This window comes from Berghia stephanieae, chromosome 5 (genome assembly GCF_034508935.2).
Source record: "Berghia stephanieae isolate SIO BIC M18660-M18661 chromosome 5, UCSD_Bste_1.3, whole genome shotgun sequence".
NCBI classification, from domain to species: Eukaryota; Metazoa; Mollusca; class Gastropoda; order Nudibranchia; family Aeolidiidae; genus Berghia; species Berghia stephanieae.
Window position 1 is genome coordinate 20,635,699 of NC_088364.1, and position 20,399 is coordinate 20,656,097.

The window sequence follows — 20,399 nt, forward strand, 5'->3', positions numbered from 1 at the left end:
TGTGCTTTTGGAATCTACATCTGTTTTCTATTTGAACCAATTCCCCTTTGTCTTGCCTTTTCTTGGTTGCTTTAATTGTAATTCTCTAACTTTTTACTATCCCATTTTCATCCTTTTTACTGGCTCTGATATAACCTTAATGTGTTACAAGCGCCGTAAAACCCTCAAAAACAAAAGCAAACAAAACATATTTTAAGTACGTTTATTGAAAAAAGTATAAATAAAGTGAAAACGGTGTCCAATGATCCAAGGTATTCCTTAGGCATGGTAAACATTTTTTAAATTTAAAATAGTGACACTTTGTAAAAATGCGTGACCTATCGGTCGATATCATTCATGTAGCCTAACCCCCCCCCCCCCCCCCCCCCCCCCAAAAAAAAAAAAAAGCAAAAAACAAACAAACAAAAAACAGACTGAGGAATTTTTCTTTTACTTGTTTGTTTTTTTATTTTGCTCACATTAACCCTGCTCATAAACTCTTTACAAACTTTTAATTTCATGCAAATTACAAAACTAAATCTACATGCTCTGTCAATCGCCTTTTGATCGAAAGAGGTTCGATTATAAGTTGAATTCCCCCCCCCCCCCCCTACCCGACCCACCCCCGTTTTGGAAAATTTGTTAAATTCATCTGAGTTTCGGATATGTCTTTAATATCGCCCACATTTCTATTTATGTATCAGTTATACATGCTCGCATAGTTAAATCAATATTGTCGTGTCGTTGCATTGAGAGTTAGACAGCTAGAAATGGTCACTTGAAGCCCGCATGGTACTGTATGGTCAGTCGAAGGTCGTCAAAATGGATCCTCATTCTAAACTGCCAGGAAAGCTTCCCTTATCACGTTGCTCATCCCATTTTTCGATCTAGAAAAAAAACAAACACAAAAGAGTACTTATATCGAACGTGCTTTAAACGAATTGAAGGATATAACGAATGGATACTCAAGCCACGTTTATTCTCTTTAGTTTTAGATGAGAAAAAAAGCACAAAAAAACAACTGATACAAAGAACTATTTTTCTGTGTTTGTTCTTTACCTTTTTAAAGGGTGCACATTGTTATCCAGCAACTACGTGGTGAGTCACTACATAAGGGGCGAAGAGCAACAGGAATTATTTTCCGTAGCGCGATGCTGTGTCCCTGGATAATGCATATTAGACTCCTTTTCGACTTAAAAGTAAATAATTACCTGGCAATAAGATGTGACGGATGATGTCAGAATAGTGGTATAATGTAGGAAGTGAAACAAACGTCTGGTGTTATATGAAATGGAAAGTGTAGGGGTATGTTTGATGAATAACCAAAAGGGCCCTATTGGAAACCTTGTGCGTCTTTCATATTTTCTTTTGTAAGATAATGACAAGGTCAGGAGAATGGTCATGTTCTGGGGAGGGGAAAATAAATAAATAAATAAAAGCACCAATTGCCTTTGTAAGCCAACGATCCTATGCTCCCCCCCCCCCCCCCTTTTTTTTTTTGACTGTTTGTTTGGGTTTGTTTTGTTTTTTGTCACTGACTTTATCTTCACTGTTAATGTCGATTTTTAAGATAATATATTTGCATTTCCGATTTTAAGTGTTTTTTAGAATTTTTTTGATTTTTTTGTTTTAGTTTTAAAAAAATTATTAACAATATAATTTGATCTCTATAACTTAGTTGGTAAAACACCCGCTTAACAAGCACATGGACATGTTCTTTGTGTAGTCACTGAGTCACATTTATTTTATTTTTTTCACCCCTCTATCCACCCAGCACTACTTTGCAATAGGCTAGTTTCCTATCCAAAGGATAGCATGTAATTGTTACTGTCCTTTCAACTCTACACAAACTAGGATAAACCCTAGCTCAGTCATAGGCTCTAAAGCAATTACTTGTATTTGTTGCAAGGCTTCTGAATATTATAGTCTCGATAGAAATGTATTGTAACGAAAAAAAAAAAAAAGATTAAAATGTATACCCTTTCATTAAGATCAGATAACGAGAGTCTTCGACTTAAGCGTAGTTAATCTTCATTATTGTTACACTTCGTACTTACTATAGGATAGCTATCCTAAGTACATATCGGGTTGTCAAAACCATAGGTCCTCCAGATTCGTAACGACTTCCAATATTTTTCAACACAGATATAGTAAAAATGCGTGGCATGACAAAAAGCTATTAGTATTAGGGGAATGCATTTGTCACTGGTTCTGTCCCTTAGTTGTGTCCAACATAATGAATATTATTATTATAAGGACAACTTTGACGTAAACACCATTTCTCAAGGCTTGATGGCTTCTACAAGTGAACGGGAATGACAAATCAGACCAACTCATGCCCACAAGCCACAACGCTTAGATGACAATCCCATGTACTCCCGTCCTTGTCATTATTATTGTGTCACCTATTTGGGGATTGAATTGTGCAGCAAATACATTCACTCAATAGTGTAATGGGAGCTATCTATATTCATGTTTTCGTCCAGCCTAGTCATCGATCAATTAATGATTTGTTGCTGATTGGAGATTTCTCAATAAAAGCTGCTTTGTTTATGAAAGTTGTAAACATACCCATGAGTCATGCTGAGCAAAATGACCAATTGTGACGCTGGATATTTCTCAAATTTGTAATACTTTTCACTGTGTGGGTCATTATGAGCAAACTTTGCAATGTGACTAATGATCTCGAGCACATGGATCATCCCCATTCTGTGCGACAATGAATTAAAACACTGTGATTAATGCTCACTATCCTGGAGGAGCAGCAGATTCATTAGGCAGGCATATGATGGAATGAAGGTAGCTGTGCTACTTACCCATTCAATGGGGCAAATGATGGTGTAAACATTCTTGAAGTATTCACATCTCTTATCATCACCGAATCTGCTTAGGCACCGGAAATAGTCGACATAGTTTTGCCAGCACCTCCTAAGTAAAATTGTTAGAATGATGAATTACGAAATAGGCACGTACTTTTGTCGAAAGGCAAACAATGGCGATGATATTTATATGATAATGCTGCTGATATCTAAATAAATAAATGGACAATGCCGTCATAAACTGACATCATAAAACCTCTTTTACATTTTAATTTGAACATTTTAACTTCAATAATTATGAGATTAAGACGTCCCAGCCGTGGCCTTCGTAAACTCATAGCATGACACTGACCAACAAATGACGTCAAAATATTGGTATTACTTGGTTTTATGGCCCGTTTAGATGTTTAGACGTACAGACTTTTCGTACGCGGCCCGACGAACGTGGATTTGACATGGTGGATGTGGGTCACCGCGAATTATTGTACAAAGCGTATTATTGTACAAAGATCCCGCTGTTTTACACAATATGGAGACCCCCAGCCACTCGTGTTCTGCTAATGTCTAAATAGGCCCGGAAAACTGTGCGTGAAAAAATACTTGCATTGCCAGGGGAATTGAAAACTGGAGAAAGGAAAAGAGAAGGCGGTTAGGACGAGAGGGTAGTGGAGTGAACAACACATTTAACTGATATCTTCTCAACTAAGGATCCCAGCCCGTGTAAGGGCAAAAAAGGCCCGTGTAGTAATCTCTCACCAAAACAAAAACAGACAGCAACGTGGGAAGGGGGGGGGGGGGAGACTAGAAGCTACTGCAATAGTGACATGTCCATAGGCGGTCAAAGATCCAACCTAATTGGAAGGAGAGTGGAGGGGTGGGTGCTAAAAAGAGTTCACTTTTCTGTATTAATTGATGAAAACCTCCAGGAATTACCTTGTTTGGTTCATGTGGGGAAATCGAGCATCAAATCCCGGATGCCACGAGAATTTCTTGCCATCGGGCTCTCCATATTTCCCTGCCGTCTCTGATGGCACTTTTTCAAGTTCCTCTTCGATCACAGCTTCTACCGCAGTAGCCCTGTAAAATGTTTTTTAGTTCTTTTTCATTAGTCTATACGACAGATGTATATCAACTACATAGATGCCTATGGTCTATACAGAAGTACACACACACACACACACACACACACACAGAGAGAGAGAGAGAGAGAGAGAGAGAGAGAGAGAGAAACAGAGAGAGAGAGAGAGAGACATAGAAAGAAAGAAAGAGAGAGAGAGAGAGAGAGAGAGAGAGAGAGAGAGGGGGAGTTTTTATCCTGACTCTAAATGCCAATAGCGTCTATATTGTTGACAGATTGCAATACGATTTAGCTTTATGATTTCTCAGTTTCAAACAAATTTGACCTACCCTCCAGCTTTTGTACAAATCAATATAACATTATCCGCCTCCCGAGTGCCGTACAAGTATTAATGAGGTAGGATTTCGTTAAGTGCCATGCCTGTGCGTAACAATTGGCCAAAATAACAAGACGAAAACATTTAACGCTCTCCTTACCTTACCGACCAATTTCAGGATTTATCCAGAAATGCCATACCTACCAAACACACACACACACACACACACACACACACACACACACACACACACACACAACTGATTCCCCCCTCAAATTCAAAAGTAATAAAGACATACCATTCATAATTTTGTGTAGCAAAGCAAGCTTTCCAAAAAAGCAATACGTTCTTATAAATATCACAAAGCCTTTTCTTCAAATTTTGTGACGTATAAAACAAATCTGACTAAGAAAAGAGTTCATTGTATGTATCGTAATAAAATGTGACGATTTTCCTATAGCTGGTAAAGTGAGGGCTAAGAGGCTTTAACCACTTTTCTTGCAGAACACACTCTCCACGAAAGTAGAAACATTGGGATTAAAGAATATTGACAAGTTGTGTCATCTTAATCCATCAATATTTAAAGTTATGACAAAAAGGTATTTTTGTCAGCGTGCGGGAGTAGATAGAAAATTCACAAATGTTCTTTCTATTGACCAGTTACTCTGGAAAGACATGTATTAAAAAAAATTGCCAGAAAACTCGTCCTTCAAATATGATCAATTTAAGTGGCCTTGCGAGGTCCCAGGTTTGGGAGTTTTTTGGGTCATTTAAATCGCTCGATATTTGAAGGACGAGATTTCTGGCCAGATTTTAAATACGTATAGCAGTTAATATTACCTTTTGCTGCCTGAGAGAGCAGCTTTAAACGAACTGGAAGAGAAGGCTGCTGTTTCCTGTGCGATATTGACATCTGGAAATTCATTACCCTGTCTGATGAAAATGAAATGATAATTTTATCATGTGATCCACAGCCCCTGACTGGTGTTGCATAGAAATGGATTAAATACTAATTACTTGACTATGTAGTGAAAGACTGAAACCTGGGTTGTTTGGTATGTTACATAGAACGATGCTTATTACTTTCTTTGATTATTTAAAAAAATAAAACGACAAAAATATTTTCTCAAACCCTATAACTTTGTATTACTTATCACTCTAACTTTCCATATTAATTCCGGCACCATCACACCGACATTATGATTATGATTATGTGTTGGCGTTGGTTGAAACTAATGGTATTGTATTGGACAGCTCTCTTGTCGAAAAATAGAGAAACCATTTTCAAAGCTCAATTTTGCATCAGATTATCATTTGATATATTTTAAATGAAAATGGTATATAAATAAAAATACCGAACCATGATTTTGATATTGTGATGTGTTCTTCAGAACGTAGACTTAACATCTGCGTGAAGTTGACCTCATTTGAATAACTTATTTATCACAATATTCATTAACACATAATCATAATCATAATGTCGGTGTGATGGTGCCGGAATAAATATGGAAAGTTAGAGTGATAAGTAATACAAAGTTATAGGGTTTGAGAAAATATTTGTGTCGTTTTATTTTTTTACACAGAGAGTAATTGAACGTTGGAACGCATTGCCAGCAAATGTCGTTGAAGCGCCGAGTGCCAATGCTTTCAAGAATAGATTAGATGCTGTGATGGAAAGTTATGTGCATAGTGTAGAAGTGCCTCCCACCCAAAATAGCTATGATCAAAAGATCAGTAGAGAAAGTGTAGTGTAGGCTAGCCCCTGATCACAAGATCAGGTAGGGAAATGCATTAGATCAGTTGTGAACAAAACATTCAGTGACTGGAAACACTCGGCGACAGGCCAGTGGCCTAATCAAGCGACGTCGATACCTTCTATTCTATTCTAATATTGAACAAAACTGAGATCTTTCATTTTCGCCATTAAAAAGGACCGTTCTTTTAACGATCACATCAACACAAAGTTATTTTAAAAAGAAGCAAGTTCCCTGTACAATATCGATATCAGCAGATCGTTTTTCAAAAAATGAATCGTCACTCGGTTCCAGACTATAAAAAAATGTTAACCTGGATACCTGGATACCTCTGTATAGAGCTTTTAGACTTGGTGTAGTCTCCTTCGCTCCTCCTCATCTATTAATGATTGGACCAATTTTTATAATTGAACTTGTTTCCTAGGGTGTTGCTTATCTCCAACTCTGCTTTGAATTTATTCAAATTTTTTGCTGATACTGTGGTTTCTTGTAGTTTATTCCAGTTATTTACAATTCTAGATGAAAAAAGTTCCTTCTTTCATTTGTTTTAAAACGTTCTTTTTTCAGTTTCTTGCTGTTTCCTCGTGTCTGAATGTTCTTGTTTGGTTTAAGGAATCCTGCCTCTACCCTGTCTATTCCCTTTACTATTTTATATGTTTGGATCATATCTCCCCTTCTTCTCCTGTAATCTAAGGTCGGGAGATTTAATTCTTTCAATCTCTCACAGTATGTTTTGTCTTTCAGGTGTGTGATAAGTTTTGTTGCTCTCCTTTGCACTCTTTCCAAACTGTCTTTGTCTCCCTCAAACTTTGGATACCATATGCAGTTAGCATATTCCAGCTTTGATCTAACCATAGTCTTGTAGATGGTAGTCATGTGTTTTGTTTTCAGATTCTTGAAATTTCTTTTCACTATTCCGAGTGTTTTAACCTCGAAATCCATGCCATCCGCACCAAACAAATGCCAGAAAAAACAAAACAAAAACATTTTTGATTCCGAGACTTACTTAAAGTTGTTAATTCTTTCTTTAATCGATTCCATTGTTTAGAATCCAAGTCCAAAACCAAAATCCTGATTATAAAAAAGGTTTTATCAGACGTTAAAATTGTTTGTCTCGATAGAGGACGTTCATTATTAATTCAAAACAAAATGATACCACTTTGCACCAATGATGTGCAAAATATTCAGGGTAGATACGTTGATTAAAGAACAAAAAAGAAAGTCCACTTCAAATAAGAGAACGGAAAAAAACAATATAACAAGACAAATTGGGACACGAATCCTTGTTCAGCCAATTATAACAACAATTTTAAACATTGATAAAAGACATAAAATCATGAAATTTATTGATAACAGAAGGCATGGAATGGAAATTTGGTTCAAGATAGGGATATACATAAAGCACCCTGTGTCGCAATAAAAATGTATGTGAAGAACGTTTAATCTTCAATAAATAACATAATACAAATGACTATTAACCTCTGAGATTACCCCTTCCATCAAAACTACAAACAAGCACAAGAAACTGGAACAATAGAGTGGACCTGATGATAGAGGCGTCTCCAAAAAAAGTCATTAAAGAATGATCGAAAGTCCAAACTACAATGAGTTAGGCAGAAAGTACTCCAGATTCATGAGGCTCACAGAGCCGATGCGCATCCTTGTTTATATAACGTCAAGGGTATAGTACCAATTGTTTGTTATATTCTGGATAGAACGATAGTCTATTGCAAACGACTCTCCTCCAGTTCCTATAGGCCCAGACTATCAAATAACTGTTGGGCGGGCAGAGACCTGTGTGCTAAATGTCAATCCTAAGGCACAATAATTCTTGTGTTAAAAAGGCATTCATAAACGAACTAGTGTACTGTACCTACTCCAAATATTATTTAATATTATGAAAACGTTATATGGTCGATAACACTGTATTTCGTTTCCCCACAAATAAATGTCGCAGTTATTCCCCTTCTAAAGCAGCACTGCCTTCGTCAAATTCGTGTCGGAATTACGGTATCACCATCATCATCATCATCATCATCATCATCATCATCATCATCATCATCATCATCATCAAAAACAACTACATTGTATTTCCAACACGACAGACATATTCTTCTTCTTCTTCAAGTACCAAGTCTGTGCCAGACTTCTTTGATCATGGTACGCCATTCATCTCTCTGATCAGATAACCTCAGAAAACTAATATTGCTCTTCTCTTTCTTTGTCACCCAGCTGTTTAAACTATTCAAATATGTTTTTCTTGGTCTACCTTTACTCTTTTTACCCTCTATCTTTCCTGTGAGAGCAAGATGTTCAATACATTTATGTCGATTTAGGTGCCCTAAAAACTGCATTTGTCTTTTTCTTATTGTACGAATTAATAACCTTTTAGTTTCAGCCTGCTCTAATACTTCATTAGTTTTCTTCTCTGTCCATGAGATTCTTAACATCCTTCTAAGAAGCCACATTTCTGCTGCCTCCAGTTTCTTTCTAATGTCTTCTGTAATTGTCCAGCTTTCACAGCCATATAATAATACTGACCATACATAGGCCTTCAAAACCCTATGTTTTGTTGTCATTGAGATATTGTGATTTAAAAAAAAATTAGACTCATTTTATTAAAACTATCTTTAGCTATTGCAATTCTTCGTTTTATTTCTGTGCTACATCTGCCATCTTAAGTTATTATGTATCCAAGACATTTAAATGTCTGAACTTCTTTTATAGTTTTTCCATTGCTTATTAAGTTGCATGTTGGATTTCTTTCTCTCCTTGATACAACCATGCATCCTGTCTTTTTTACATTTAAGTGTAACCCCATACGTTCACCTCTGTGACTACTTTATTGAGAAGTAATTGTAAATTTTCTTTTGAGTCTGAAATTAGTGCTGTGTCATCTGCACATCTCATATTATTGACATTCTCACCATTGATCTTAATGCCTGGACTATCTCCTAAAGTTCTAATAATTGTTTCGCTGTAGATATTGAAAAGGTCTGGTGACAAAACATCCCAAAAGTCAGCTCAAGCTAACAGAGGAGAGATTTTTTTTTTAAAGTGATAGGATCTGACTTGCCACTATTCAGGTCAATGCTCGTATCACAATAATCTTCACTCATCGCCGAATCAAGAAAACAGCCTTTTCCAAGGACTCAACTATGCGCCGAGCGAGGCTCGAACCCAGGACCTTCCGATCCCAAAGCGAGTGCCATACCACAAGGCCACATAGCCGCACAAAGAAAAGAGAATGTGGCTTCATCAGTTCGGTGACTTGTCTTGAAACATAAATAAATAAGAAATAAATAATGAATTTATATAGCGCCTAAACATCCACGTTAATCGTGCTCTGCGGCGCTTTACATCATAATTATTGTTTTTTAAAGAAACAAAAAGAAAATAAATAAATCAAAACCACGACCCTACATAATAAGCATGAATACAGAAACAAAATCTAAGTAACACCTATTTCATTTTTTAAAAAAGCCTTACGGAAACAGAAGCAGGTGATATTGATAAAGGTCTGAAAAGGTGTGTATCTGTGACAACGCAGTAACAAAAAACAACAACAAAAAAACCTCACAGAATTCAGCCTGCCTCGATTGAGGATCGAACCTCGGACCTCCTAAATTCCTGGTCAGACGTGCTGCCATCAGACCAGAGAGATTACACGGTAATTAGGAGGTCTGGAATTCGATCCCCAGTCGAGCACTGTTTTATAAATAGCTTTTCAGATGAGTGACAAACCTCTGCCCCCCCCCCCCCCCTCTCTCTCTCTCTCTCTCTCTCTCTCTCTCTTTCTCTCTCCCTCTCTCTCTCTCTCTCCCTCTCTCTCTCTCCTCTCTCCTCTCTCTCTCTCCTCTCTCTCTCTCTCTCTCTTTTCTCTCTCTCGTGTATTATATATTATATATAAATATATATATATATATATATATATATATATATATATATATATATATACATATCACACATACACACACACACACACACACACACACACACACACACCTTACCCTATTCGACTCTAATGTGAACATTAATAGGCAGTGATGAATATTGTAAGAATGCCAGAACAAACCCCCCCCCCTCCCCCCCCCCCCCCCCCCCCCCCCCCCTCCCAATAAAAAAAGAACAAAAATAAATAAATAAATTTTTAAAAAACCTAAAAAAGCGCCTCGCAATACTAACGAGGAGATTAAAATGGAAACAGTACCTTAAAAAATGGACATTTCGGGTTCTGAAATGGATATTTGTTTCCAAATCCCTCTATGAGGGAATAAATGAAGCATACTGCATATCAAGCACAACGAATCCACGGAAATGCGCGATATAAATGTTCATATTATGTGACCCATCTTGTCAAAACGGTATTATGTCGGGATGAACCAATAACTGGAATTGAATAGGGAATGAGATTAGCGGAAGAGTAGCGTCCCTTGATTGGACGTCACCCATAGTCTGTGACGTCACCGGCGGAAAAGTTATTAGAGAGAGAACGTCATGTTGGTTGTGCGCATGCGTCTCTCGTCCCGTCTCTCGTCCTCGCGAGGACGAGAGACGCATGCGCACAACGAACATGACGTTCTCTCTCTAATAACTTTTCCGCCGGTGACGTCACAGACTATGGGTGGCGTCCAATCAAGGGACGCTACTCTTCCGCTAATCTCATTCCCTATTTACAGCCGCAAATTTAATATGAAACTTACGGTTAATTTCTATTTACCATGGAGGCAAATAGATACAAGTTGTTACATTGCAAAGAAAGCATATTTCCTTTTTCCTTGTCTTTTTCAAACTCTATATTTAGATTTTAGGATCCGAATCGACGTGCATTTATTTGCAGGCCTGGTAACCAAATGCTTTATGGGCTCATTGTTGTAATGAAATCTAAAAAAAAAATAAAAAAAAAATAATGACGCAAAGTATTTTTCATTACAACAATGTTAAACTAGGCCCGTATGTGGGTTCGGATGTCAGACCTTCAAATATGTGCACGTCGGTCCAAATCGTCCCGACATATTACCGTTTTGAGACGGTGGGTCACATGTCTACTTTTAAAAGTACACGTGGATATCTGAGCGATTTCAACTCTTAGTCTCCTTCACGCCTTATATTGTCCCTCTAATCTCACTCTCGAATGTGTCTCTTGGGGAAAACGCTATAAGCTCCTGCTATTCCCTTGGAAACCAATTTGTTTAATCAGTTGAATGCAGGGGCTAGCAAGTTACGTCGGTCTGCCATCTTGTAACATAGTCAATCAATCCCAACCTGGACAGTGAACGGGTGCGTCGTTTTAAGCCCCCGTAGACGTTGCGTTTTGTACTGGTCGGTGACGGAGCTCGTCTAGGTCGGTGTGACCCAATCCATGCGCCAGTCGGACATGATTTTTGCCCACATACGTCAGGTATTACACACCGGTCCCAGTCACTGTCTATTTATTCTATTTTTCGTCTTGCTCACAATAGTAAGTGCTTATTAATATTAATAATATCTTTCTGTTTCGCCAAGCACTGTTTCATAACATATTTCCATGTTTTAAACTTTACATATATGACTAAGATGTGTAGGAGCATTAGCTGACTTATAGCAATGGTCATTACACGTTAAGAGTGTGAGTACAAAAAGAGGAAAGAATCCAACATGTTTCAAAAACGTTGAGAAATTAGGGAGCAGGGACCGATGTATGATAAAGATCTGAACAAGTGGTGAAAGGTGCCAGACAAAGAAAGAAAGAAAAGGAACTTATTTCCATTTCATGTAGCACAAGTCGTCTGTTATGCTTTCTTTTCTTTCCTTTTTCCTCTCTGTTCACGAGTTGCCTGTAAGTATCTATGTACATAGCTTGTAATTAATACATTACTGCCAGTCCACAGACTCTTCTTCTTCTTCTTCTTCTTCTCTTCTTCTTCTTCTTCTTCTTCTTCTTCTTCTTCTTCTTCTTCTTCTTCTTCTCTTCTTCTTGCTCCTCCTCCCCCCCCTCCTCCTCCTCCTCCTCCTCCTCCTCCTCCTCCTCCTCCTCCTCCCCCTCCTCCTCATCTTCATCATCATCATCATCATCATCATCATCATCATCACCATCATCATCAAATCCTGAAGAGAAACACATACTTATGTTCTACAAGGAGTCGCGATTAACTTCTTCACGCTTTAGAAACCGAATAAAATTTAGCCCTGGGTGTTGTGAGTCAAATAGTTCTGACAGGCTAGTTCATCTATTATTGACCATCTGTCATACACCACAATTTATCACAACCACTCACTGCAATACCAACAGGCCACAAAACTCACAGCAGTCATTACAACTAATGTCATCAGCATCCCCACACTAAAATAATTGTTACAACCACAACTGCCACAACAACTAAAACACAAGCTATAACCACAACCACAACGTCAAAAACACAACAACCATTACCAACACTCCCACCATATCCACTACAACCACTACAATCATCACAAACTACCATGGCCATTATTAACACCACAACTTCCATATTCACAAATAACATTGCAACCAACGCACTTTCACAAAGCCCTGGGCAACAAACAGATGGGATGACCGAGGAGTGATTTTGCATCGCACTTCCACTCGAGGGATCTGGGGTCGAGCCCCGCTTTCGGCACCTCGTTTTTTTCCTTGGGTAAAAAGCGCAAATCCTTATGTTTACTTTGCGGCGCTGCATTCCAACTGATACCTGGATCTTCCCGGTCTTTTCTCAAGATCGAACCATAAATACAATCCCCCTGAGGATGAATGAAGGGCGTTGTATTTTCAATTTATTCATTCACCATAACCACAACTACGTGCGGCTATGTTGTCTTGTATATATATATATATATAAAAAGAGCTTTTATAAAGCGCAATATCCACAAAACGTGCCCCAAGCGCTTTACGAGGGTCAACAGCAACATTTAACATGTAAGACGAGGCATGACGCCTGTTAGGCGATATTACAATTTTTTCGGACAGAGACATCGCTGTTAACGGCCAGGTACTCATTTTACACCTGAGTACGGTGAGAGAATGTGAGTAAAGAGCCTTCTCCAAGGACTCAATTATGCGCCGAGCGAGGCTCGAACCTAGGACCTTCCGATCCGAAAGCGAGTGTCATACCACAAGACTACATAGCCGCACAAACACTGTACCTATAACACTCGCTTTCTGATCGGTTCGACTTCCGCCTTGAGCGACGCATAGTTGAGTCCTTGGAAAAGGCTCTTTACTCACCGTACGCAGTTAACAGCATTGAATCTATCGGAAAATATTGTAATGTCGCCGAACATGTAAGTTTGCTGTTGGCTAGGAACCTCTTGTAAAGCGCTTTGAGTTCGTTTTGTGGATATTGCGCTATATAATTTTTCAAGTTCAAATCCTGCAACCAAACCCCACCGTCACAAGAATCGACCATCAAAACAACAACCACCAGAACGAGCACATTTACTACCACAACCACAACCACAACCAACACAACCACCTTGCACAGATCCTATCTGACACAAGCTTTACCTTAAACCGCGACACTAATTAGGTTCAGCACGCAATATTCCGACTTTTCTGTGACACCGGTTTTAATAATAATCATCCCTATCACGGCACAGAGAAGGGAGAAAATCGCATTGTAGATCGACTGATACAACCAAATCAAACCATCATCATCATCATCATCATCATCATCATCATCATCATCATCACCATCATCATCATCATCACCATCATCATCATCGGCGGCGTCGTCATCATAATCATCATTATCATTATCTTCGGCATCATCATCATCATCATCATCATCATCATCATCATCATCATCATCATCATCATCATCATTGACAACAACAAAACAACAACAACAACAACAACAACAAGAACAACAACAACAACAACAACAACAACAACAACAACAACAACAACACCATAACCACCAAAGCCACCATCACCATCATCATCATTATCATTATCGATCATCATCATCATCATCATCTGTAATCTTCAATCTAGTCAACACGAAAACATTCCATAGGACATGCCGTGCCAAGATTATTTTCTTGATTTCCAAAACTCATCATTTGAATATTATACAAAAATCATAAAAATTGAATAAGAACAACACATTTTTACTTGAATCAATACAAGTTTATTGACATTTCATCGGATTCAGCTGAAAACATTTCCTAGAAAAAACAAACCTCTCACGAAGCATTGTAATCTCTCAAGTTTGATGGTGCTTCTTACGCGTGTCATTTCTTTAGATATCAGATAGAGGGCCCTTGAGTTTTAGCCTGATTTTCAAACGATTCTCGGCATTTTATGGCATTTAACAAAGCACATTTCCAAGTAGTTGCCGTCCTTGTCAATACTTTGTTTCTTTACTTAGCAAATCATATTAAAGACTCGAATTTCAATTTTAGTGGCCTTTTACTATTCACTTTAGTGCTCTTACAATACCGTTGGTCAGACATTCATTCATACATACATGAGTCAAGTGAATTCATATATGGCCCATCATCTAAATCTGGTATCATAGAGTGAACCTACTGTCGAAAAGTAAAATTTAAGTTTTAAAAAAGTAGTACTTCAGAGCCATTTGGCCAATGAAGCCGGGGTTTATCACAGTTTCTATAGCGTGAAACCGGCAATTAATAGCAATTGCTTGCTATCCTTTGGATAGGACCCTAGTCTATCGCAGAGTGTTTTCCGCCAGATCTAACAGATCTAGCTACCCAATTACTGCTGGGTGGACAGGGGGGGGGGGCGGGTAAAAAAAAGATCTCAACTGCACCTGGGATCGATCACGGTCCATTGCGTGTAAAGCGACTGCTCTACCAGCTGAGTTATCGAGACCCCACAATTTTAAGTTAAAATTATCTTTAAAATTAAATTTTCAATTCTTGTACTTTTGGCAGCTGTATTTATTCTGATAAATTAACAAACAAAATTAAATAAATCAACCCACGTCTCAAATTTTTGGCTAATGAAAATCACAATCTCAGCATCTATATCACCCAGTGACATCTATAGAGTATATGAAGTCCTAGATATCACCCGATATAATTTTGTTTTGAGGCGACGGATATGTTTTAAGTAACAGAGGACAATATCATACCGAGCCCAAGTTCCTATGTCGAGGAAAGGGGATTTTTTTTCTTCAGGATGATGAATGCTTTCATTTTTCTGTCTGCTTTGTCTTGAATTTTCATTTTTACATATTTTCAGATTTTATTGGGCACCGCTGCCTGCTCCCTAATTTTCTATTTTAACTAAAGCCTTACTAAAGCCTTTTTGCTATCGTTGTCATCGATCCAGTAACGAACCATGCTCAACATTGAAAGATAAAGGGAGTAATTGTGAGTCTTAAATAAGGGAACAACACAGGTTTTACATGCTCAACATTGCTTGGCGTTGTTTCACGACATACTCCGTTTTGCTGAGCTCCAAAGCCATTTGCGGATTACAAACAACAAAGACAAGCAAATTGTACTCTGAAAAAGCATTTTTTAAAAATTGTGGTCAAAAATTCGTTCTACAAATATTGATCGGTTAAAAAGACATTCAGTTAATCAATGTTTAAAGGACAATTTTTTGCCAAGGTCTGACTAAACTTTTTAAAAAAGTTATCAAGAAATCTCAATTCAAATATGGATCGATTAGAAGGACACTCAACCTATTCAAACGTCTTAAACCTGAGACTACTTTTGGACATTCGGGTTGTCATCTCAATCAATTGATATTTGAGATAATTTTTTTCTGGTCAAAATGTAACAAATAAGAGCTTTGTCATAGTATACAGCGATACGGCAAAATTTTACATGTGGAGATTCATCAGTTCCTGGTGTTTGATGTGATATAAATTTTGAAAGTATGTATAAGATGAAATTTTAGATATTATTGAAAACATTCTTTGAATTTTACAAATTGTACTTTCACAATCGCCATATTTTAATTATTCTACACACCTCAGTCAACAGTTGTCACTCCATTTCGACTACTTTTACCTACCAGCCCACCCCTGAGCACATCACTGATATTTCTAAACCAATATTTACGAGTTCAACACCCATTAATTTTCTATCGTCAAATGTGTTCACTTGCCTCGACCTTGTATAATATATTAAAATATGACCGGAGAACGTTTTTATTCTTAAACAAACAACCATTCCGTGAGTTCCTGTCACCATTAACCCTTTTTAGATTGAAAATCAACAATTTACTCAGACTCAAAACAGACAAAGCTTTCATCAATAATAAAATGAGAACATCGATAAGAAAAAGAGGCAGGAAAGCTGGCAAAAAGAAAAAGAAAAAAATCAAATTACAGCAACCGCCCCAGAAACTTCACCATCACCATAGTTGTCGTCATCAGCAACAACAGGATCAGCGTCTCCATCATGGCGTTGTAATTATGCATGGACATCGACCAATACGCGACAAACGCGGGCCTTGCCCACCATCCACACGTATAGTTATAGATACTCACCCACCACCACCTTTGTCAACAACCTCCGTCTCACTGCAGCCACCAACAACGAAAAACCGACTCAAAGCACAAATATTAAATGCGCAATCGGTGAGAAACAAGAGTTCATTGTTAAATGATCTTATTACAGAGACAGAGTCGGATATTGCGTTTTTTATTGAGTCGTGGCTGCGCCCCAGTGGGGATGACGTCATTGTGGCAGACCTTGCACCACCGGGATATCAGTCGATGTCAATGTCGGGATGTGCGCGTAATGGAGGGGGTAGTTGTGTTGTTGTTAAAAAAAATCTAAAACCAAAATTTTGGGAAATTAGAACATACAAAACATTCGAATGTTGCGAATGCGAAATCCATCTAAAGGAACGGTCCATCAGATTTATTGGTATTTATAGACCTCCACCAAATAATAGGAATGGATTGAGGGTTTCGGGGTTCATACCCGAGTTCGAAGATCTGATTGAGAATAGTGAAACTAAAAGGACAAACCCGATCATTGTCGGAGATTTCAATATGCATTTCAACGACACACGGGATTCGAAAGTTAAGGAAATAAAGTCGACAATGAATATTCACAACCTCGTTCAACACATTAACTCTCCCACTCACAAGAAAGGTCACACTTTAGATTGGATTATCACCGACCAAACTCTACAACATAAATGTAACAGACAAATGTATCTCCTACCATTCTGCCATCATTTTCGAGGTAGATGCAGAAAAATTGAAACCAGAGAGGAGAACCATCGTATCAAGAGAAAGAATAAACGATGAAATTTTCAGCGAAGAGCTAAAAAATGTAATTCCAAAATTCATGGTCAACAAAGACAAGATCGGTTCTTACAACACTGAATTGAGAAATCTCCATAACAATCTTTGCCCCCATTACGGCGCGCATCGTCACAAGTGGATAATCTGCTCCATGGATGAACAACGATGTTAAAAAAGCAAAAGCTGAGCGCCGTCGCGCTGAAAGAAAATGGCGAAAATCACTCCTGACAGTTGACAAAGAAATCTATCAAAATCACAATAAAAACGTAAAACATAAGATCGAAGAAGCAAAGTCGTCTTATTACAACACTTTGATCAAGGATTGTCGCACTTCAAAGCGTTATTCTCCATCACTAACTCATTGACTGGAAAGTCTACTGCAAATTCTAAATCCACATATCCTACGTCGGTTCCAGCGGGAGATATTCCTGAACTACTCGGAAATTTCTTTCGGGAAAAGGTAGCTTCAATTAGAAAGAATCTAGATAGCGATTCATACCGAACACCTGATTTAAGACATTCGAAGGCGATGCCTTGTTTTCTTCATTCATTCCTGTTACAGAGGATGAAGTCAAAGAAATAATCAAATCCTCACCCCCAAAAACATGCATTCTTGACCCAATACCAACATCGTTACTCATTTCTCATATTGATATCCTTTTGCCCTTTATTACTTCAATCATAAACGAATCTCTGTCTACGGGGATTGTACCACATTCGTTTAAGCACGCAATTGTGACCCCCTTGCTAAAAAAAAGCAAATCTATCCCCCGAAGAGCTGAAAAATTTTCGTCCCGTTTCCAATTTACACTTTCTCTTTAAAATCTTTGAAAAAGTGGTTGCTAGGCAACTTAAAAATCGTTTACTTAGATATAATCTCTACGAACCTTATCAGTCTGCCTACAGGCAGCACCACAATACCGAAACTGCCCTAATTAAAATTAATAATGATCTTCTTTGTGCTGCTGATGCTGGAAAAATCTCCATCTTAGCGCTGTTAGATCTAAGCGCAGCCTTTGACACCATAGATCACTCCATATTAATTACACGTTTGTCGAAGAAATTTGGAGTATCAGGTAACGCCTTATAATGGTTTAAGTCTTACATTGACGGGCGTACACAATCAGTCCTGATAGACAACATCAAATTTAACCCACAAACTTTAAATAATGGAGTTCCCCAAGGTTCCGTGTTAGGCCCGCTCCTCTATACTCTCTATACACAACCATTGGGAGGAATAATAAGAAAACATGAGGTCAGCTACCACATATACGCTGACGACACCCAGGTGTATAGCTCTGTCTATCCGTCTGAATTAGATTCGTTAATAAAAAACCTGGAAATTTGTATAGAAGATGTGAAAAACGGGATGACAATAAACAGGCTCAAAATGAACGAAAAAAAAACGGAAGTTCTTTTGTGTGATCCTAAAAAATTAATAAAAAGTGATTATAAAAATTTTATTACAATTGAAAACGAAAAAGTCCATTTTACTGACAGAGCTAAAAATCTGGGTGTTTACTTTGACTCGACCCTTTCCATGCATTGCCATATCGATAATTTATGCAAGACTTTATATGTCGAACTCAGAAGAATTTCACAATTGGCTAATTTCTTTTAGATCAAAAATCTATTCAAACCCTCATTTCTTCCTTGATGTTTTCTAGACTTGATTACAGTAATATGCTCATATATTCTATTCCAAATAATGTCCTAGGCAAACTGCAGCGCATTCAAAATCAAGCGGCACCTTTGTTTTGGACTTTACATTGGCTCCCTGTTAGATTTAGGATTATATATAAAATTGCTGTAATATGCTATAATCATGTTAATGAATCTTCTCGTGCCTATATATCAGATTTGATTAATGTTTACACTCCCTCACGCTCTTTAAGATCCAACTCTCAATCGCGATTATGCGTTCCTAAAAAGGATCTAAGACCTATGCTGATCGTGCATTTATTCATGCTGCTCCCGCTGTCTGGAATTCTTTACCATTCAGTGTTAGGAGCGGGGTTGTGGATTCCCAGTCATCTTTTAAAAAGAAATCAAAATCTCATCTTCTGATAAGCTTACTAGATTAAATAATACATCCTTTTAATAAGATATACATTTGTTACATCAAAATTCACATGACATAATATTATAATCTCCCTTCTTCCGCCATTATTGTTAAATGTCGTGATATGATTTTATTCAATAATTCATGTTAACATATATTTTTCGTCTCTGTATTCATACGCACGTCTTGTTGAATGTGCGTGTCTTTGTGAGGGTATGTGTGTGTGTGCGCAGACTTGTATAGATAGTATGCGCTTGGCTAAGAAGCTCATAACATTGCCATCCGGAAGGGGGCGGGGACATCGACTCCTCGAAACTGCGAGAGAAGTTGCCAGGCTTTTCCACCAGCTAGGAGATATTGGGCGGTAGCCAATCGACTTCGGTCGAGAACCTGTTTAACGGCAAAATCGCTGCATCAGTGGGGGCTTTCCACCTGTCCAACATGTACCCGTTGTGGTAACGAGCCGGGAACTGCAGAGCATCTAGTTGAACGATGTGTTGTGACGAAGCTTCCGGGTTGGTTTGCGACGGTGCACGAGTGCGGTTCGGAATTTGCTGATTGGGTCGATCGTCATAGCATTTTAGTTTGAGCACCATTAGAAGCTACTGCCACGGTGAGAAGCGCATACAATCGAAGCAACTCAATTTATTATTTACAAAACCCAGGCAACAAATTACATCGTGCTATCGTCCTCGGTGTATAATTTGTCTATCTTCATTATTCCTTGTTGTTACAGTATCAATCTGAAAACCGTGGAATGCAATCGTGTTAGACAAATCAGAAAGAAATTATAAACAAGAAAAAAGATCATTCTAAAAAGTCATCTTCCTCAACTGGGGAGATTTGAGATTCGTTCCTATGTCGAGGAAAGGGGATTTTTTTTTCAGGATGATGAATTCTTTCATTTTTCTGTCTGCTTTGTCTTGAATTTTCATTTTTACATATTTTCAGATTTTATTGGGCACCGCTGCCTGCTCCCTAATTTTCTATTTTAACTAAAGCCTTACTAATTCCGGAGGAAAATATGAAAATGTATGTGTAAAATAGTACCAGAAAGAAAAATACATCTGCAGATTTTCCTCTGGAATCAGTTGACTTGAAAGGCTTTAGTTGTTCTTAAATTTGTGACACATTTAAGTGTTGCTTCGATGATT

The 20,399-nt window shown here is 38.0% G+C and overlaps 1 protein-coding gene across 1 annotated transcript; it reads right to left on the reverse strand.

Annotated features, from left to right (window-relative positions):
- Nucleotides 1-357: 357 nt before the first annotated feature.
- Nucleotides 358-7,092, reverse strand: LOC144974096 (uncharacterized). The gene is made up of 5 exons (XM_078916990.1): nt 6,953-7,092; nt 5,033-5,125; nt 3,732-3,875; nt 2,796-2,907; nt 358-866 (listed from the first exon to the last, which is right to left on the reverse strand). Exons 1-5 carry the CDS (start codon nt 6,985-6,987, stop codon nt 810-812), a joined length of 441 nt encoding a protein of 146 aa, XP_078773116.1. The 5' UTR covers nt 6,988-7,092; the 3' UTR covers nt 358-809.
- Nucleotides 7,093-20,399: the final 13,307 nt, after the last annotated feature.